The sequence below is a fragment of the Equus przewalskii genome, chromosome 1 (genome assembly GCF_037783145.1).
Source record: "Equus przewalskii isolate Varuska chromosome 1, EquPr2, whole genome shotgun sequence".
Classification (NCBI taxonomy): domain Eukaryota; kingdom Metazoa; phylum Chordata; class Mammalia; order Perissodactyla; family Equidae; genus Equus; species Equus przewalskii.
Genome location: NC_091831.1, coordinates 83,988,875 through 84,003,433, shown reverse-complemented (window position 1 = coordinate 84,003,433; position 14,559 = coordinate 83,988,875). Strand labels below are relative to the sequence as shown.

The 14,559-nt window shown below is 46.0% G+C and overlaps 1 protein-coding gene and 1 long non-coding RNA gene across 7 annotated transcripts in view; one reads left to right on the top strand and one right to left on the bottom strand.

The window, feature by feature from the left end:
- Nucleotides 1-14,345, top strand: part of LDB3 (LIM domain binding 3) — a 60,269-nt gene extending 45,924 nt beyond the window's left edge. For all 6 annotated transcript variants that reach the window (XM_070569508.1, XM_070569521.1, XM_070569498.1 and 3 more), the window contains 4 exons: nt 238-418; nt 1,022-1,142; nt 6,169-6,284; nt 11,303-14,345. In XM_070569508.1, the coding sequence (XP_070425609.1) occupies nt 238-418; nt 1,022-1,142; nt 6,169-6,284; nt 11,303-11,392 (508 nt within the window). In that variant the 3' untranslated portion in view covers nt 11,393-14,345. The remainder of the gene's footprint in view (nt 1-237; nt 419-1,021; nt 1,143-6,168; nt 6,285-11,302) is intronic.
- Nucleotides 7,328-11,304, bottom strand: LOC139075149 (uncharacterized). Its single transcript, XR_011525264.1, has 2 exons — nt 10,209-11,304; nt 7,328-7,562 (listed from the first exon to the last, which is right to left on the bottom strand). It is a non-coding gene; the product is annotated as an uncharacterized lncRNA (long non-coding RNA).
- Nucleotides 14,346-14,559: the final 214 nt, after the last annotated feature.

Genomic DNA, 14,559 nt, shown 5'->3' with positions numbered 1-14,559 from the left:
TTCCCCAGTCCCTACTGGTGGATGGTTGAGTTGCTTCCCCGTTTCTCTTTGTTCTAAGTGATGTAACAATGAATATCTTTTTGCACAGAGTTTCATCTCAATTTCACATTATTTCATTAGAACAGTAGCAAAAGTCAGGTTTATTGGATCAAAGTATGACTATTGTTGGGAGTCTTGAAATATCTGGTCTCAAGCTTTTGGAGCCGCCTTAGTGGGTGCTATGTTCTGCTTCCCTAGGGGCCCCTTTCTGGTAGCCATGGGCCGCTCCTGGCACCCGGAAGAGTTCACCTGTGCCTACTGCAAGACCTCCCTGGCGGACGTGTGCTTTGTGGAGGAGCAGAACAACGTTTACTGCGAGCGGTGTTATGAGCAGTTTTTTGCCCCAATCTGTGCCAAGTGCAACACCAAAATCATGGGGGTAAGTGAGCAGCCTCCCTCTCCTCTGACCCTTCCCTTTTCCCTCAACCAGTCTCTCCCCGCACCCCAAGATTGTGGAGGTCCCACTGGGGAGCCAAGAAGTTGCTGCTAACAGAAAGAGAACAAGTCCGTGTCTATGCTAGAAGGGAGTTGCTTTGCCGCCAATGAACTAGGGAGAGCGAGAAATGATTACGTGCCTGGGCCACATAGCTTGAAGTGGTGACGGATGGAGCTTCTGCCCAGCGAGTTATCGCTTCATAGCGTGACCTCCCCGTGCACCTGCACGTGGCCTTGACCTTCCGTGCCCCTTTGATAAAATGGCAGTAACAAGCAGTACCTCCCTCCCAGGTTTGATGGGAGGGTTAAGCGTCACAGCTTATGGAAGCACACCCAGAACCTGGCAGCCAGCAACACAGCGTGAGGGAGCCCCTCGTCTGCCCGACCTGGGCCTTTCCTCAGCCTGTCCAAGGCCCTCTTCCTGGGCTCTCCTGCCCTGCTCCCCTATAGGATGCGCCAGCAGAGGCCGGGGCTTGGTGGGGAAGTCAAGCCCAGCTCCCTCTCTCCCCTGGACTCTCCTGTCCTGAGCTGAGGCTCTTTCCCCCAGGAAGTGATGCACGCCCTGAGACAGACGTGGCACACCACCTGCTTCGTCTGTGCAGCCTGCAAGAAGCCCTTCGGGAACAGCCTCTTCCACATGGAAGACGGGGAGCCCTACTGCGAGAAGGGTAGGACAGTGGGGCTGTGGGGGGACCCCACAGTCCGGGAGGAGGGGGCGGGCACCGGGAACTCCTGCTTGTGTCTGCTCACATCGAACCGGCGGGCGCCTCCACATGGCAGAATCATGCTTTCTTGGGGGTGATGGGGGGCGGGTGTGTAGGTTCCTTTTTCACACATTCAATCTGTGCTCCCTTCTTGGCACCAAATATGTGGATTACAAGTTGGCATCTTGTCACCACTGGGGAGACCTTTCCGTTGACTTCGAGTTGGAGACCACAAGGTCTAATCTGAAAAGGCTTTGCCTCTGGGCTTCATCCGGGGTTCTGTTCCAGGCTCCACCTCAGGCTGGCTTTGAACCCCTGAGTGAGTTACTAAACTTCTCTGAGCCTCGCTTTTCCCGTCTGTAAAAGGGGGAAATACACAGCTGCCTCACAGAGTTGTGGGGAGGATTGAACGAGAGAAAGCGGGTGAAGCAGCAAACACGTGAACATCCCCCACCCCGTGCTCCTTTGAAGCCCCTTCAGAGTCTGTGGTCTCTGTCTGAATTCAGAGTTGCTCTGTTCCCCAAAATGCTATAGGTTGTCTTAAAACTTGGAGTAAATCATGAATCTGAAGGAAAAGCACTTTATTAGAGTTGGGTGTCCTGGCTAACTGGCCATTCACTTACTCCCCCCCTCACTCATCACTTGTTCACTCATTTCCTCATTTATTCATAGCCTGCCTCTTTCAGACCAGGATTTGAGGCAGGTTCCAACAGAGGTCCCACAGAAATGAAGGTTAAGACAATAGAACCAGAAAGTCAGCACCAAGTAGACGAGGGAAAAGCAAGCATGCTGATTATGAGGAATAACAGAGCAGCAGTGATGGGGAGGCAAATTTGAGGGCAAAAAGAGAAACACAGTAAGTTAGTTTACTTTAAAACCAGAAAGAAAACATCCCAGTTCCTAAGCAAAACAAAATAAAATCTCTTTCCCCTGACAATAAATTATAAAAGACATTTCTTGAGTTCTTATATGCTGGTGAATTCTCTTTCCAGCTCTGAAGTTAATTGGATGACTTAGTCAGTCTGTGCCTCAGTTTCCCTATCTGTAAAAAGCAGATAACACCTGTCTTTTCCTTTCTTAGAAGCATGTGGTGATAACTGGTAATTAATAAAAGTGCTGTTGTGCCAATACAAGTTGCTGTTATTAGTTGACTAAAAGCATTATAACTTTCGTAATTTGCAATAAGCCACAATTGGTGTCTGAGGCTAGTGAAGGAAGGATCGATTTCTACTATCACCACTGCCCCTTTCCATAGTCACCCCCCAAAAAGACTGATGGACATTTGAGTTGCTTCCACTTCTTGGCTGTTGTGAATACTACTGCTATGAACACGGGTGTGCAAATACCTTCTCAAGACTCTGTTTTCAATCCTTTTGGGTATATGCCCAGAGGTAAGATTCCTGGATGAGTTGGTGGTTCTATTTTTGATTTTTGAGGAACCTCCTTGCTGTTTTCCATAGCAGTCGCACCATCTTGCATTCCCACCAACAGTGCACGGGGTTCCAACTTCTCTACATCTTTGCCCACGCTTGTTATTTTCTGTATTTTTGGAAGTAGCCATCCCAATGAGTGTGGGATGGTATCTCATTGTGGTACCTTGTCATCATTTTTATCAACAACTTGGAAGAAGACACGGAGGGAGGCTTGTCAAATCTGAGAAACCAGAATGATAGGATCTAGACCCAAAAAGATTTCTGTTGACTGTAATAATGAGCTGACACTTCTGTATAATGATATCTTGCATAGAAGAGAGGTAGAGGGTCAGCCTCTCATTGGTGGGCCTACACCTGAGCAGTGCCCAGGCCTGCTGGCGCATCGCAATCACCTGGGGAACTTTAAAGCTATAGAGAAGATAAATTCTCAGACCTACAGAAGCAGAATTTCATGGGGTGCCCCTCCCCGCCAGGTGATTCTGATATTCCGTTCGGTTTGGGAATCAAAGCGTAGTCCCAGAATTGGCAGCATCAGTGTCACCTGGAACTTGTTAGAAATGCAGATGTTCGGGCCCCACCCCAGCTCTGCTGAATCAGAAACTCTGAGGGGTGGGGCCCAGCAATCTGTGTTTTAATGAACCCTCCAGATGATTCTAACTTTTGAGAGCCTCTGCTTTAGTAAAGCACTAAGCCCTTTTTCAACACCAAGCATCTGTGCCTTGATGGATGTTAATCCTTTTACAATAGCAATAAAATCCATTAAATACAGGGTATGAATTCAACTTGCGGCATAAGACAGTCAAAGAAAATTATAAAGACCTAATAGGAGAAGTAAAGGAAGGAATAAATGAGGAACTAGATTGTGCTCCTGGTGGGCAAGGCCCATGCACAAACTTAATTCGATACCAATTACATTCTCTTTTTGTAGAATGAATGAGGAAAAAAATCAGCTTTTTTTTTCTTTTACTGTATTAGGGTCAGACCTGTGCTACCAAATTTTAAAACAAAGCGGCAATTCTCCAGATCATACAGAATCAAGTTTAAAACAGAAAAATCAATCGGTAGGCAAGACTAGACATTGCAAAAATAAATTCAAGCCATTGTAAGAGCTTAATCTGTGAAAAACCATAGGCTGCACAGCAGGAGAAGGAAGCACTATTTAATAAGGTTTTTTGGAACCATTTCTTTGTTTGTCCATTCATCGTTTAGCCATCAAATGTGTGAGACTTCCTGTGAAAGGCACTGAGCATAGAGGAGGGGGTCTCTGCCCTCGAAAGCCTCAAGCAGACCCATCATCATGTGATATGCCGGCATGTAAATAGACAGTTAAGAGATATGAATGAATGAATGAAGGAATGAATGAATGCAGAGGGAGGGAAGCCCAGGAGAAGCCCTCAGGAAGCCCATCTCATCTGTCTTGGTTGGGGTTGGTGATGAGGACTTCCCAGAAGGAAGGCTGGGCCCAAAGGATTGCAGAGCTTCAGGTAGGCAAAGTGGGGAGGGTTTTCCGAGGCCAGGAACTGGTTCATACAGAGACAGGGAGGTCATAGAGAGGGTCTGGGGCACCTGGAGCCGACTGGGAGTAACGAGAGAGAAGTGGGGTGCGGGGTTTGCCCTACAGTGGAGATGGGTTAGCCTATAGTCCTGTTCTCAGCCCACACTGGTAAGTTCCTACTGACCACAGAGTGAACGGTAAACCTATTGAAACTTTCTAAATGAAGCAGAATAATGTTTTCCTAGCTCTGGTGAGGTGACAGACTTCTGCCTCCTGAAGAAATTAAGTATTCCGCGAGAGACAGATTAATGGACTGCGATTTATGTAAACGCATTTGCATGACAAACTGTAATTAAACCCCAAAGGGGAAATCATGTGTTGGAGAAAATATGCAAGAGATAGAACTTATCAAAGCTCACTGGGAAATAGATAAGAGGAGAGCATGGAGTCCTGGAAAAAGGCTGAACTTTGGAGTCCTCCAGGCTCCTCACCTTTTCTGTGATGGCACCTTGACAGCCAGGTTCCTTGACTTTACAATGGGAATAATGCTTCTTCGCAGAGCTGCTGTGAAGATTAAACAAGAAACATAGAAAGGCACTAATACTGGCCTGGCACATAGTAGGCACTCATGTCGCGTTCACTTCCCTCTTTTCATCATTCAAAGTAAGAGCCAACATTTTTGAGTATTTGTGCCAAGTATTTCACATACAGGCTCTTATTTACTCTGTATAACCCCATGAGTTAGGTACTATAGTTATTCCCATTATTTAGATGGGAAAGTTGAGGCATTGAGAAGTTAGGCAACTTGCCCCAGGTTTGGACAATTTCTTGGGAGAGCTGGGATTTGAACCCAGCTCTGTCTTTCTTCAGCACCCAAGTTCATAACCCCCATGGCACCTGCCTCTCGGCACGTGGTGAGACAGTGAAGGGGCACGCTGTCCACGAGGAGATCTGGGCAGAGACTCGCTGTAAGAAAAAGCCCATAGCAGAGCTGTGGAGAGCCAAGTACGTTTCTGGGGGCGTGAAGGCTTTGTAAAAGGCATCGAGCTTCTCTCAAAGAATCTGAATGAGTTCTAGAGGGAGTGCAGTAGAAATGCTGCCCCCATGACCCAGAGAGGACAGCTCTTGTCCGGGAGAAGCACGGGACCTGGCTCCTGGGTCTCAGCCGTGTGACTCTGGCTATGCCCTTCACTTCTTGGAACCTCGGTTTCCTCATCCACAAAATAAAACAAAACAGAAAAACAGTAATAGTTCAGTCTCCGAGGAATTTTGCAAAAACTAAGTTCATGCATTGATTTATTTTTTTATTGGTTCATCCATTCGCTCATTCATTCAACACGTATGTGCTGGGTACTGACTTGTGCACCAGGCACTGCACTGGAAGTACAAAGAAAACTAATACATAGACCTTGACGTCGAGATACTGGTAAATAATACCATCTACATGAGAATGCTTGGTAAACTGTAAAGCAGGATACAAATAATAATTGGTATTATTATCTCCTTGGCTGGGGGAGTCGGCGATGTGTCCCGACAAAGTAGCTCAAATATTGTTTCTAGTAGTGAAAATCTGTTGTCAGCACAATTGCCCAATGACAGAAGAATGGCCAAGCAAAGACCATTCTGTGACTCTTAAAAGTGTTATGGGTTCTCCTTCTTCCAAAATAAGCATAGCTGCTGGGAAATTTGAATCTTTTTTCTTTTTTGGGATTAGTCTGTTTGGACTACAAGAGGTGACAGGGACAGAGGCCAAGATCACTCTGCAGAAGGTTAACGACAGTTCCAGAAAGTGTTTGCCAATCAAACCAGTGCAGGGTAGTGACGGTTTTGTCACTACTAGTGAATCTGCACGACCTCAGTGCAAATTATTGGAAAAGGAAATTTAAAACACCACTCACATAACTGAGTATTTTGTCTGTAGGATGACAAATAACCAGTTAGTTTTCACCCACTGTCCCCAGCCTAGTGATTTGGGGGGTTGTCCTGGTGCTGGGTCCATGTGGCCAGGACGTTCCTCCCAGCCTGCCTGGCGGCCGGGTCCTCACTCTGCCTTTCATTTCAGACTACATCAATCTATTCAGCACCAAGTGTCATGGCTGCGATTTCCCTGTGGAGGCCGGTGACAAGTTTATTGAAGCTCTGGGACACACCTGGCATGACACCTGCTTCATTTGCGCAGTATGTTTTTAGCCTGGGGTTCTGACTTCCTGAGAAGGGGCAGGAGGGACCAAGGCGGGCCAGAGACCAACCCTCTACATCCCTTTCAGCTCTGGCATCCTGATATTCTGATCTGTTTTAAATGCTGGCAAATACAATGATGCCTTGATATGTCACAGTCAAGCCAAGTTTTATTACTAATAATTTATCAACCATTGTGGCTTTGTCACTTTCTGTTTCATGAAGGATAACAGCAGAATGTCCCAGGATCTGGGAAACCAGCAACTTTCCTCACCAGCGATGCTCTCAATAGGTGGGATCAGCCAGTGACACTGGGGTTTAAATAGGGGGTGGCTTCCTATGGTTATAGGTTGTTTTAAATATGATGAAATGATTCAAGGGTTTTCCCCCCGATTTTCACCAGAAACACTAGATCAGAGCATATTGACTAATCCTATGAGAAGCTGAGATAAGGTTTCTTTTGATAGAACCTTTAGAAAGCAGAACTGAGTATCATTTCATTTTCCTAAATGGTCCTGTTCTTGATATATTGTTGCCAGGAGATAAGCCTTAGATTAACTATTAACCATGTGCAGTTTCTTTCTGCTCAACAGCCCGGTCATTTCCACCATGAGATTGGCATTTTCCTTCTGAGGGCTTTGGGTTGGGGTCGGGGCACAGCAATGAGCCCACTGACGTTTCGACTCTGCAGTCGAGTTAGAAATAGTCATCTCTGATGAGGCCCTGTAAGGTGAGACTATAATGGACTGAGCTGTATTTGGGAAAATTAATGTGCTACTACTACTATTATTATTATTATTACTATTATTTTTAACCAGAGCTGCTCAAGGTAAATTTGGGGAATGTATGAAAGATCTGTATAGTTTAAACTTGAGTAATTTTTATAAACTTATGACACAGGACAACCCTAGTCATAAAGTTTACTGCAACACACTTCAGGTTTCACACTTCATTTCTATACGCCTCCCCCCACTTGTGGGTGCGTTGTATTTATTCTGTGTATTAGTTTGCTAGGACTGCCATAACAAAGTACCACAAACTGATGGCTTCTACAACAGAAATTTATTCTCTCACAGCTGTGGGGGCCAGAAGTCCAAAATCAAGGTGTCAGCAGGGCCATGCTCTCCCTCCCAGCTTCTGGGAGCTGCCAGCAGTCCGTGGTGTCTCTTGGCTTGGAGCTGTGTAACTCCAGTGTCTGCCTTCATCGTCACAGGGCTGTCCTGTGTGTGTCTTCACGTGGCCTTCTCCTCTGTGTCTCTCTGTGTGCTTCTCCTCTTCCTATAGGGACATTGGTCATATTGGATTAAGGGCCCACCTTACTCCAGTACGACCTCATCTTAACTCACATCTTCATTACATCCGCAAAGATTCTATTTCCAAATAAGGTCGCTGCTGAGTCCCTGTGCTGAGTAGGTGGGAGGTACTGGGGTTTAGGACTTTGGCGTATGAATTTGGTGGGGGTCACAATTCAATCCATAGCACTCTGATTTTCCAGCTCTTTGAACAGATTCTCTAGTTGCCTTTTAGGGGCCTTAACTACATCAGGGCCTCCCCTCCAAAAAGGGACAATGATATAAATATTCTGGCTTTAGGATTGTCCTCTGCAGAGCCACAGCTCAGCAAGGCACAGCATAGGGCTCTCTGACCCTTACATTCAAGCCGTGGCTTGTCTGATCCAAAGATGCTGCCTGCACAGCTAGTTACCCAACTTCTAGAAGGATCCAAGAGTCTTGGAGAAAGTCCAGGGAAGACAGTGGCACAGAAGGCCTGTTCTCCAAGGGCAGGCTCATGAGAGATCTGTGTTGTGTGCAGAGAGAAGTATGGCAAAGGAGAGCGTGGGTCTGCGCCCTCAAGCCTGCTGTGTTTGGCTGAGAGTCACGATGGTACAAGTCCTGGAGAGAGACCAGAGGAAGCAGTAAAGCTTGGGGTTGTTCAGGCTGAGATTACAAATAAGTTCCAGCCAGGTGTGAGACCCAGAGCGTTGCCCAAAGAAACCAGGGAGGTCCCATCCTTCAGAGAATCGGCATGGGGAATGCTTACATCTTCCCTCAAATTAGCCGTGTGTGGCACTCACTGCCCCATTAAGATATTTCAAAACAGAACTTGGTTTCATTTTGGGAAGGCAATCTTTTGATGGGAAAACTTTGAGGGCTTTTTTTTTTGTTCTCTTTCCATCACTTTATATTTTCAGATCACTTCTAATGAGCATATATTTTTAAAAAAAAGAGTAAGAAAGGAAGATCAGGACCAGCTCTCCCAGCTGATGTGCTGTTTTCCCATCAGTTACATCTCAGGAGAGCACATACTTTAGACTATTTCAATTTACCAAACATTCCTTGAGTTTGGGGAATACGGGAGGATCCCAGAACAAATCTCCACCCTCAAGGAATTTAGAATCATGAAAGGAAAACAAAGCTGACATATATGAGCAGTTAAAGAGCGGACAAGAGAGCATCTCTGAAGTACCAGGCATATGAAATGGAGGCACGGAAGGGCAGTGTGGGTTGGGGTGAGAGTTAAGCTCCTGTCCGGCTTTGGCACTTGAGTTCCAATGGAAAGGATTTGGGTCCTACCAATCCAGCAGGGGAGAGATGTCTTACTGGCCTCTCTTTTCCTCTAAGTCTAGTTGGTTTCCAGCCCTTCCCTATTGGTGTGGGTATCAGGAGAGGATGGGTGGTGGTGTAACTTTTGTGAGCAGTTAGACGGGCTGCTGCAGCTAGCCTATTTCAGTGCCTTCCACTCTGTAGGGTCAGCGCTGTCCATGGCCATCACGCCTTCCCAGCCAGGCCCTGATGCTACTTGACCACAGAGCCTGGGGGCTGGACCATCCTGCTGTGTCCCTGTGCTGGGTAGGCTGGAGGCCTCCTCCACCATGAACCCGACTTGCATCCCTTCTGCAGTCTCCTGGCCCAAGACACAGCATGCCTCCCTATGACGGTTCCTGCCCTCAGCCCCATCTTATCAATGAGCCACCTCTGAGGCTCTGGCCCTTCCTCACTCCTTAGTCCTCAGTGCCCTGGCACCCTTTCCAGCCTGACTCATCCCAAAGTTGTAGAAGTAACCAGCACTGTCCCAGACCAGGCAGGGTCTCCTGGCCAGAGCCCCAGATGTTGACAGGCTGCTCCTTGCCAACTTGCTCCAGAGCTGCCTTTCTGTCTCCCTTGAAACCCGTCCTCATCAGTTGGATCTTGGATGCCACCTTCTTGGACTTGTCTCCAATTTGTCCCAGCAGCTTGAGGCCACTACAAGAGCCTGATTACACTCAACATCCCTGCATCCACTTGGGATGTTTTTGGACACTTTTTCAGGTCACTGGCTTCCAGGACCTATTGGCGGCCCTGTGTGATCCCAAGTAAACATCCTCAACTGGCCATCAGGGCCTTGCACATGGAGCCACCATGATGCCACTTTTCTTTCCAACTCTGTTGAAGTGGACACATGCTCACTGACCCAAGGTCTTCTCAGGAGGATGATTCTCTATCCTCACGCCTACCTGTTCATGAGAACTCCATCTGCACTACTTCCATGGTCAGAGTCCTGGACGTGGCCCCCAATTCTGCTCCCCATTAGGGATCCTCAGTGCCCTTTCTGGGGCTGGGGCCCACCCCAGCCAATGTGACTTCCCAATTGACTCTGACCGTTGACATTTTGCCCACCCAGGGCCGGCCTACATATTGGTAGTCCAACAAACTCAGAGGGCTACCTCTGTACAAGTCCGTCTGTAAGCCCAGAACAATTTCAAGTAAACATAGCCCCTCTCTGCTGTGGGGTGTGGGAAAAATTAGCATAGAACTGGAGTCTTGCAGACCTAGATAGACATGGATTTCCAGCTTTACAACTTAGTGGGTCTGTGACTTAAGCAAGACTCTTGGGCTCTCTGAGCCTCAGTTTTTCAACTGTGAAATAGGGAAAAGTCATACCTACCCCCTGAGGTTTCCGTGAGAAGTAAACGAGATTGTGTATCTACAGCGTCTGACATCCTGCCTGACCCACAGTAACCTCCTCAGATATTCCTTAGCTCGCTTCCGTGATTTCTCCATCTTCAGACTGCGTTCATATGTTGTCATCATGGGGATATATAATTTCGCCTCTGTTTTTTTTTCTCATAGAATATTTCCCTGCATTCATTTTTCCATATTTGATTTCTTATTTTCGTGGTGGCATTCTGTTGGAAAAATATACCATAAAAAATTTACTTAATCATCCTCCTATTGAGAGAAATATAAGTAGTTTCCAGTTTTTAGTTGAGTACACATTGCTTTCTTGTTCTGTGCAGTAGTTTCTGCCAGATGGAATTGTCCAGAGTGGTGTTACCGGGTATGGGGTGGGCACATCCTTCTGGCTCCTCCTCAGGGTTGCCACATCCCTTACAAACTGAGCTGAGTCATGTGTCCCCAGCAGTGCACGAGTAGGCCTGATTCCCTTTTGGCATTGCTGACTTCTGATCAATTACATTTTCTTCCCCACTTTCTGGCTACATTCTTGTAAGGTTAAAGGTGACAAGCCATTGAGTTTGTTTGCTTTATTTATTTTGCTAGATTCACAGATAGGTGTCTAGTGGTATCTCATGGAGGTTTTCTTTTTCCTATAATTATTAGCAAGGATAGTTTTTTCTGACGTGATTGTTAGTTTACTAATGGTACTTCTTTACGTATTTATCCTCTCAGTGGATATTGATTGGTGAACTTGTCTTGGTTCCTTATAAATTTTGGAGAGCGTCAATTGGTCCTCTTCATTGTGTATATTTTCTCTATCCCATTAGATTTAATTAATTTAAGTCAATTTGAGTTTTCTTCCACGTTCCTCTTTGGAAGTTTTAAATTTTATATGGTTCAACCCATCTCCTCTAATCTTCAGTCGTGAAGAATTTGTAGTGGGGAGAAACAGGCTGTTGTCTTTTCTCCCGTCTGCATGTGAGGGTGCTTTGTCTTACAGGGGTGACTGAAATCTTTTGCTCAGGTCCCCCTGCCTCATGGGCTATGAGGGCCCATCTCACTCCGGTCTGTTCTCTGCCCCAGGTCTGCCACGTGAATCTGGAGGGGCAGCCGTTCTACTCCAAGAAAGACAAACCGCTGTGCAAGAAGCACGCGCACGCCATTCACGTGTAGGGAGCCCAGGGCGTCGGATGCGGACAGGCTGCGAGCTGCTCCTGCTGCTGGCAACAAAGGATTCAAGGAGGCTGGTGTTTCTTTTGAGGGGAAAGAGGGAAGACAGGAAGCAACGGAGCCCTTTTGAAGTATAATTTTAGTCCTTTCTTCTGCACTCAGATCATGTATTTGCATAGTTCAGACTAGGAGCCAAATGAAGATTCCTAAACCAAGCTAGTAATTAATCCAAGACTGGAATTGTACTTCAAATGTTCAAGGACAGGAATCCAAGAACGCAAGAGTGAAAAACGAAAAGTCACTTTCCCGAAGGCGGACACTTCCCTGAGGTCCCCGGAGCAGAGATGGAGCTCAGAGCAGTTGTGGAGAATCTGGAGCGTCTGCGGAGTTCTTTCGAGCTCCTCTGGTAAACGAGCCAAGTGCCAACAGTCCTGGCTGCGGGGTATTTTTAGAGCCATAGCTGAGAGCTGGTTAGCTAAGACCGATTGGGCTTTCCTCACCAAAAAAGGAAGTGTTATTCCATGACTAGCGTCATGGCTACCTCTGCACATCAGACTTCAGGCCTTGAACAGACTCGAACATTCTAAAGGGAGCCCAGACATCCAAAGAGATGTCTTCCGGGAGCCGCTGGGCAATTGATGGGGCTTCGGGAAGGGCTGTGGCTCACACTGCAGATGGTTGAGCCAAGACGGGCTCTTCCGTTACCCTCTTTCAGTCGGAAACATTGCACTGTCCCCTGAAGGCTTCGCTCCTGTTGGAATTGCGGTGCGCAAGTGGAATTGGGTTTTTCCAGTTTTGCTTTGCTGTGTGTGAGAGGAGATTTTTACGACGACTCTGGGTTGTGTTTGGCCTTTGTTTTGCTTTGTGAGGTGCGTTAGCATGAGTGTCCCGTTTTGTGCATGCATTTCACTCCCAGGCCTATGACTGCTCACTTAGTGAGTCTTCCTTAGCACCCCTTCCCCCAACAGGCTTGGTGACCTGCGGGAAAGAAGAGAGAGGCAGTGTCTGAGACAGGATGGCAGAATAAATAAGTTGAGAACATGCCCAAGCTCCGGGTGGGGATGAAGATTACTTTCTGCCAACCTGAGTAGGAACACACGCGTTGGCAGGCCCTCCCACTCAGATCTGCAGCATCCTTCTCATATGTTCCTTTAAATCCAGCACGATTACGTACAAGTGTGGAGACTGCCGGAAGGAAAAGATGGACTGATAGACACTTATTCGCCATTTTGGCCAATATTTTGAGAATGGATGAGCTCAGTTGACTTAGCAATTATTTAAGTATTTATTGAAATAGACTTGGGTCTTCAAACTTCTTTAAAATATTAGTGATAGCCTGAGTTAAGTAAGCATTTGAAAGCTGTTTGGTGATAGAAGCTTAGTTCCGGAGGCTGGAGATGGGGTCGTCTCCTTCCCTTGCAGGGAGCACGGTGGCGTGCTCATGGAGCCTGGCCTTGAGGCAGGCTGTGGGCGGCTGCCTCCCATCTGAGCACAGCACTGGGCACTCTTCCCGTCCGCTGCTCCTCTCTCCTCACTCCTGTTTTGGATTTTCTCTTTGCACGTTTCACATGTTTTACGGGAATGCATTAGAACACTTTTTCTTCTGAGAACTGAGGCTTCCAGGGCACTGCCATTCTACTGAGTGCGTCCCTTCTCCCCGAGGGAGAAGGAAGCAGCTAGATGGGACCCTAGCAGGAGGCCCATGTGTTTTTTCCAAGGGTGAAGCCACCACCATCCTCGGGGAGTGCCAGATGCTTTACCTTTGGAGCAATAAGAAGGTGAACATAAAGCACGAGGCAGCAAAGTCTGCTGGGAGTGCCTGGAGGTCTTCCAGGAGTAGCAAACAAGTAACTCAGAGCATTCTGTTATTTTTGGAAAGTTCAAATATACAGGGGACAAGGAGGTTGCTGACTATACAGAAAGGCTCTAAGCAAATCTTCACTAAAAACCCCCCCAAAACAACCAACTATTAAATTAAATTATCAGGGACTGGTTTTGAGGAAAGGAAAAAAAAGTCCCCTAAAGTTTCCAAAATATCTTTTAAAAGGATTTACACACACACACATACACACAAACACGTATGATCACTAAAAAGCGTACAGTCAGTAAAAGGAAAAGTGAAATATCTCAAAGGACAACCTCGTCACAGTCATTTATTGAATCGGTGTTTCTACATCTTAGTGTAGATTGTGAGGCACTCTTATTTACCAAAACGCAAAATAAACAAAAAAAATATTTTCAAGGTAGCAAGGAGAGGAGGTAGTTTTGAATACGGTTCCCTCGGTGTTTGTACGTTTGGCGTAGCGTCCAGGTTAAGGTTGTATCCGTTTCAAGTTAATACTGTGGATGTCCTATGACACCACACACAGTTTTTAAGCGTTCACTGTGGAGAATACACTTTGGATTTATAGTTCTTGTCTCTTAATCGTTGACATTTATTTAACATTTACAAACATTAACTTTTGGCAACTGAGTGACTTGTGTCTGCAGTGTTTGTGTTAGGAATCTAGCTTTTATAATGTTAACTTTTCAACCAAGGTATTCTTGCTTTGGGATTTTTTTTTTTTAATTTTAAGATTTCATAAGTGGAATGTAGTGTGTTAGAGGTGTGCACAAAAATATTTTGCATGTCTTTTTTTTTTTTGGCCCGTGTGAATTCTACTTTTTAAGCAAAATAAAACCCCAAAAAGGATGTGCACATACAGATATTTCTGTGTAAAGTTTTTTCATGTGACACAAAACGTAGGTCATTTCTATGCGGCTGCAAATAAAAGCAGGAGACAAAACAAAATGCCCCATGGAGAAGAAATGCAACTCGCTAGTTCTGGTGGCTGTGTGGCCCAACGGTAGTTTAATTGCCTTGTTTAAACAGACGAAGATATGTGAATAATACAAATGTTTTGCATACAAAGCGAATTTACCAGGTAAATAAACTGAAGACTAAGTTTTGCCTTTTCTTTTTGGAAACGTTTATTTATTTAGCTACTTGGTGATTAAATATTTCAGATTTATTTATTTTTATTCTGCTCTTAATTGGCTTCATTTCTAGAAAAGTTCCTATATTTTCTTCTGTATGTTTTGTTTTGAAATAAGCTCAAAGAAAAATCCTCTCCTGGCATTTTTTTAAATAATGAAGGGCCTTCTGAGGGCGCTATGCTTAACAAAACAAA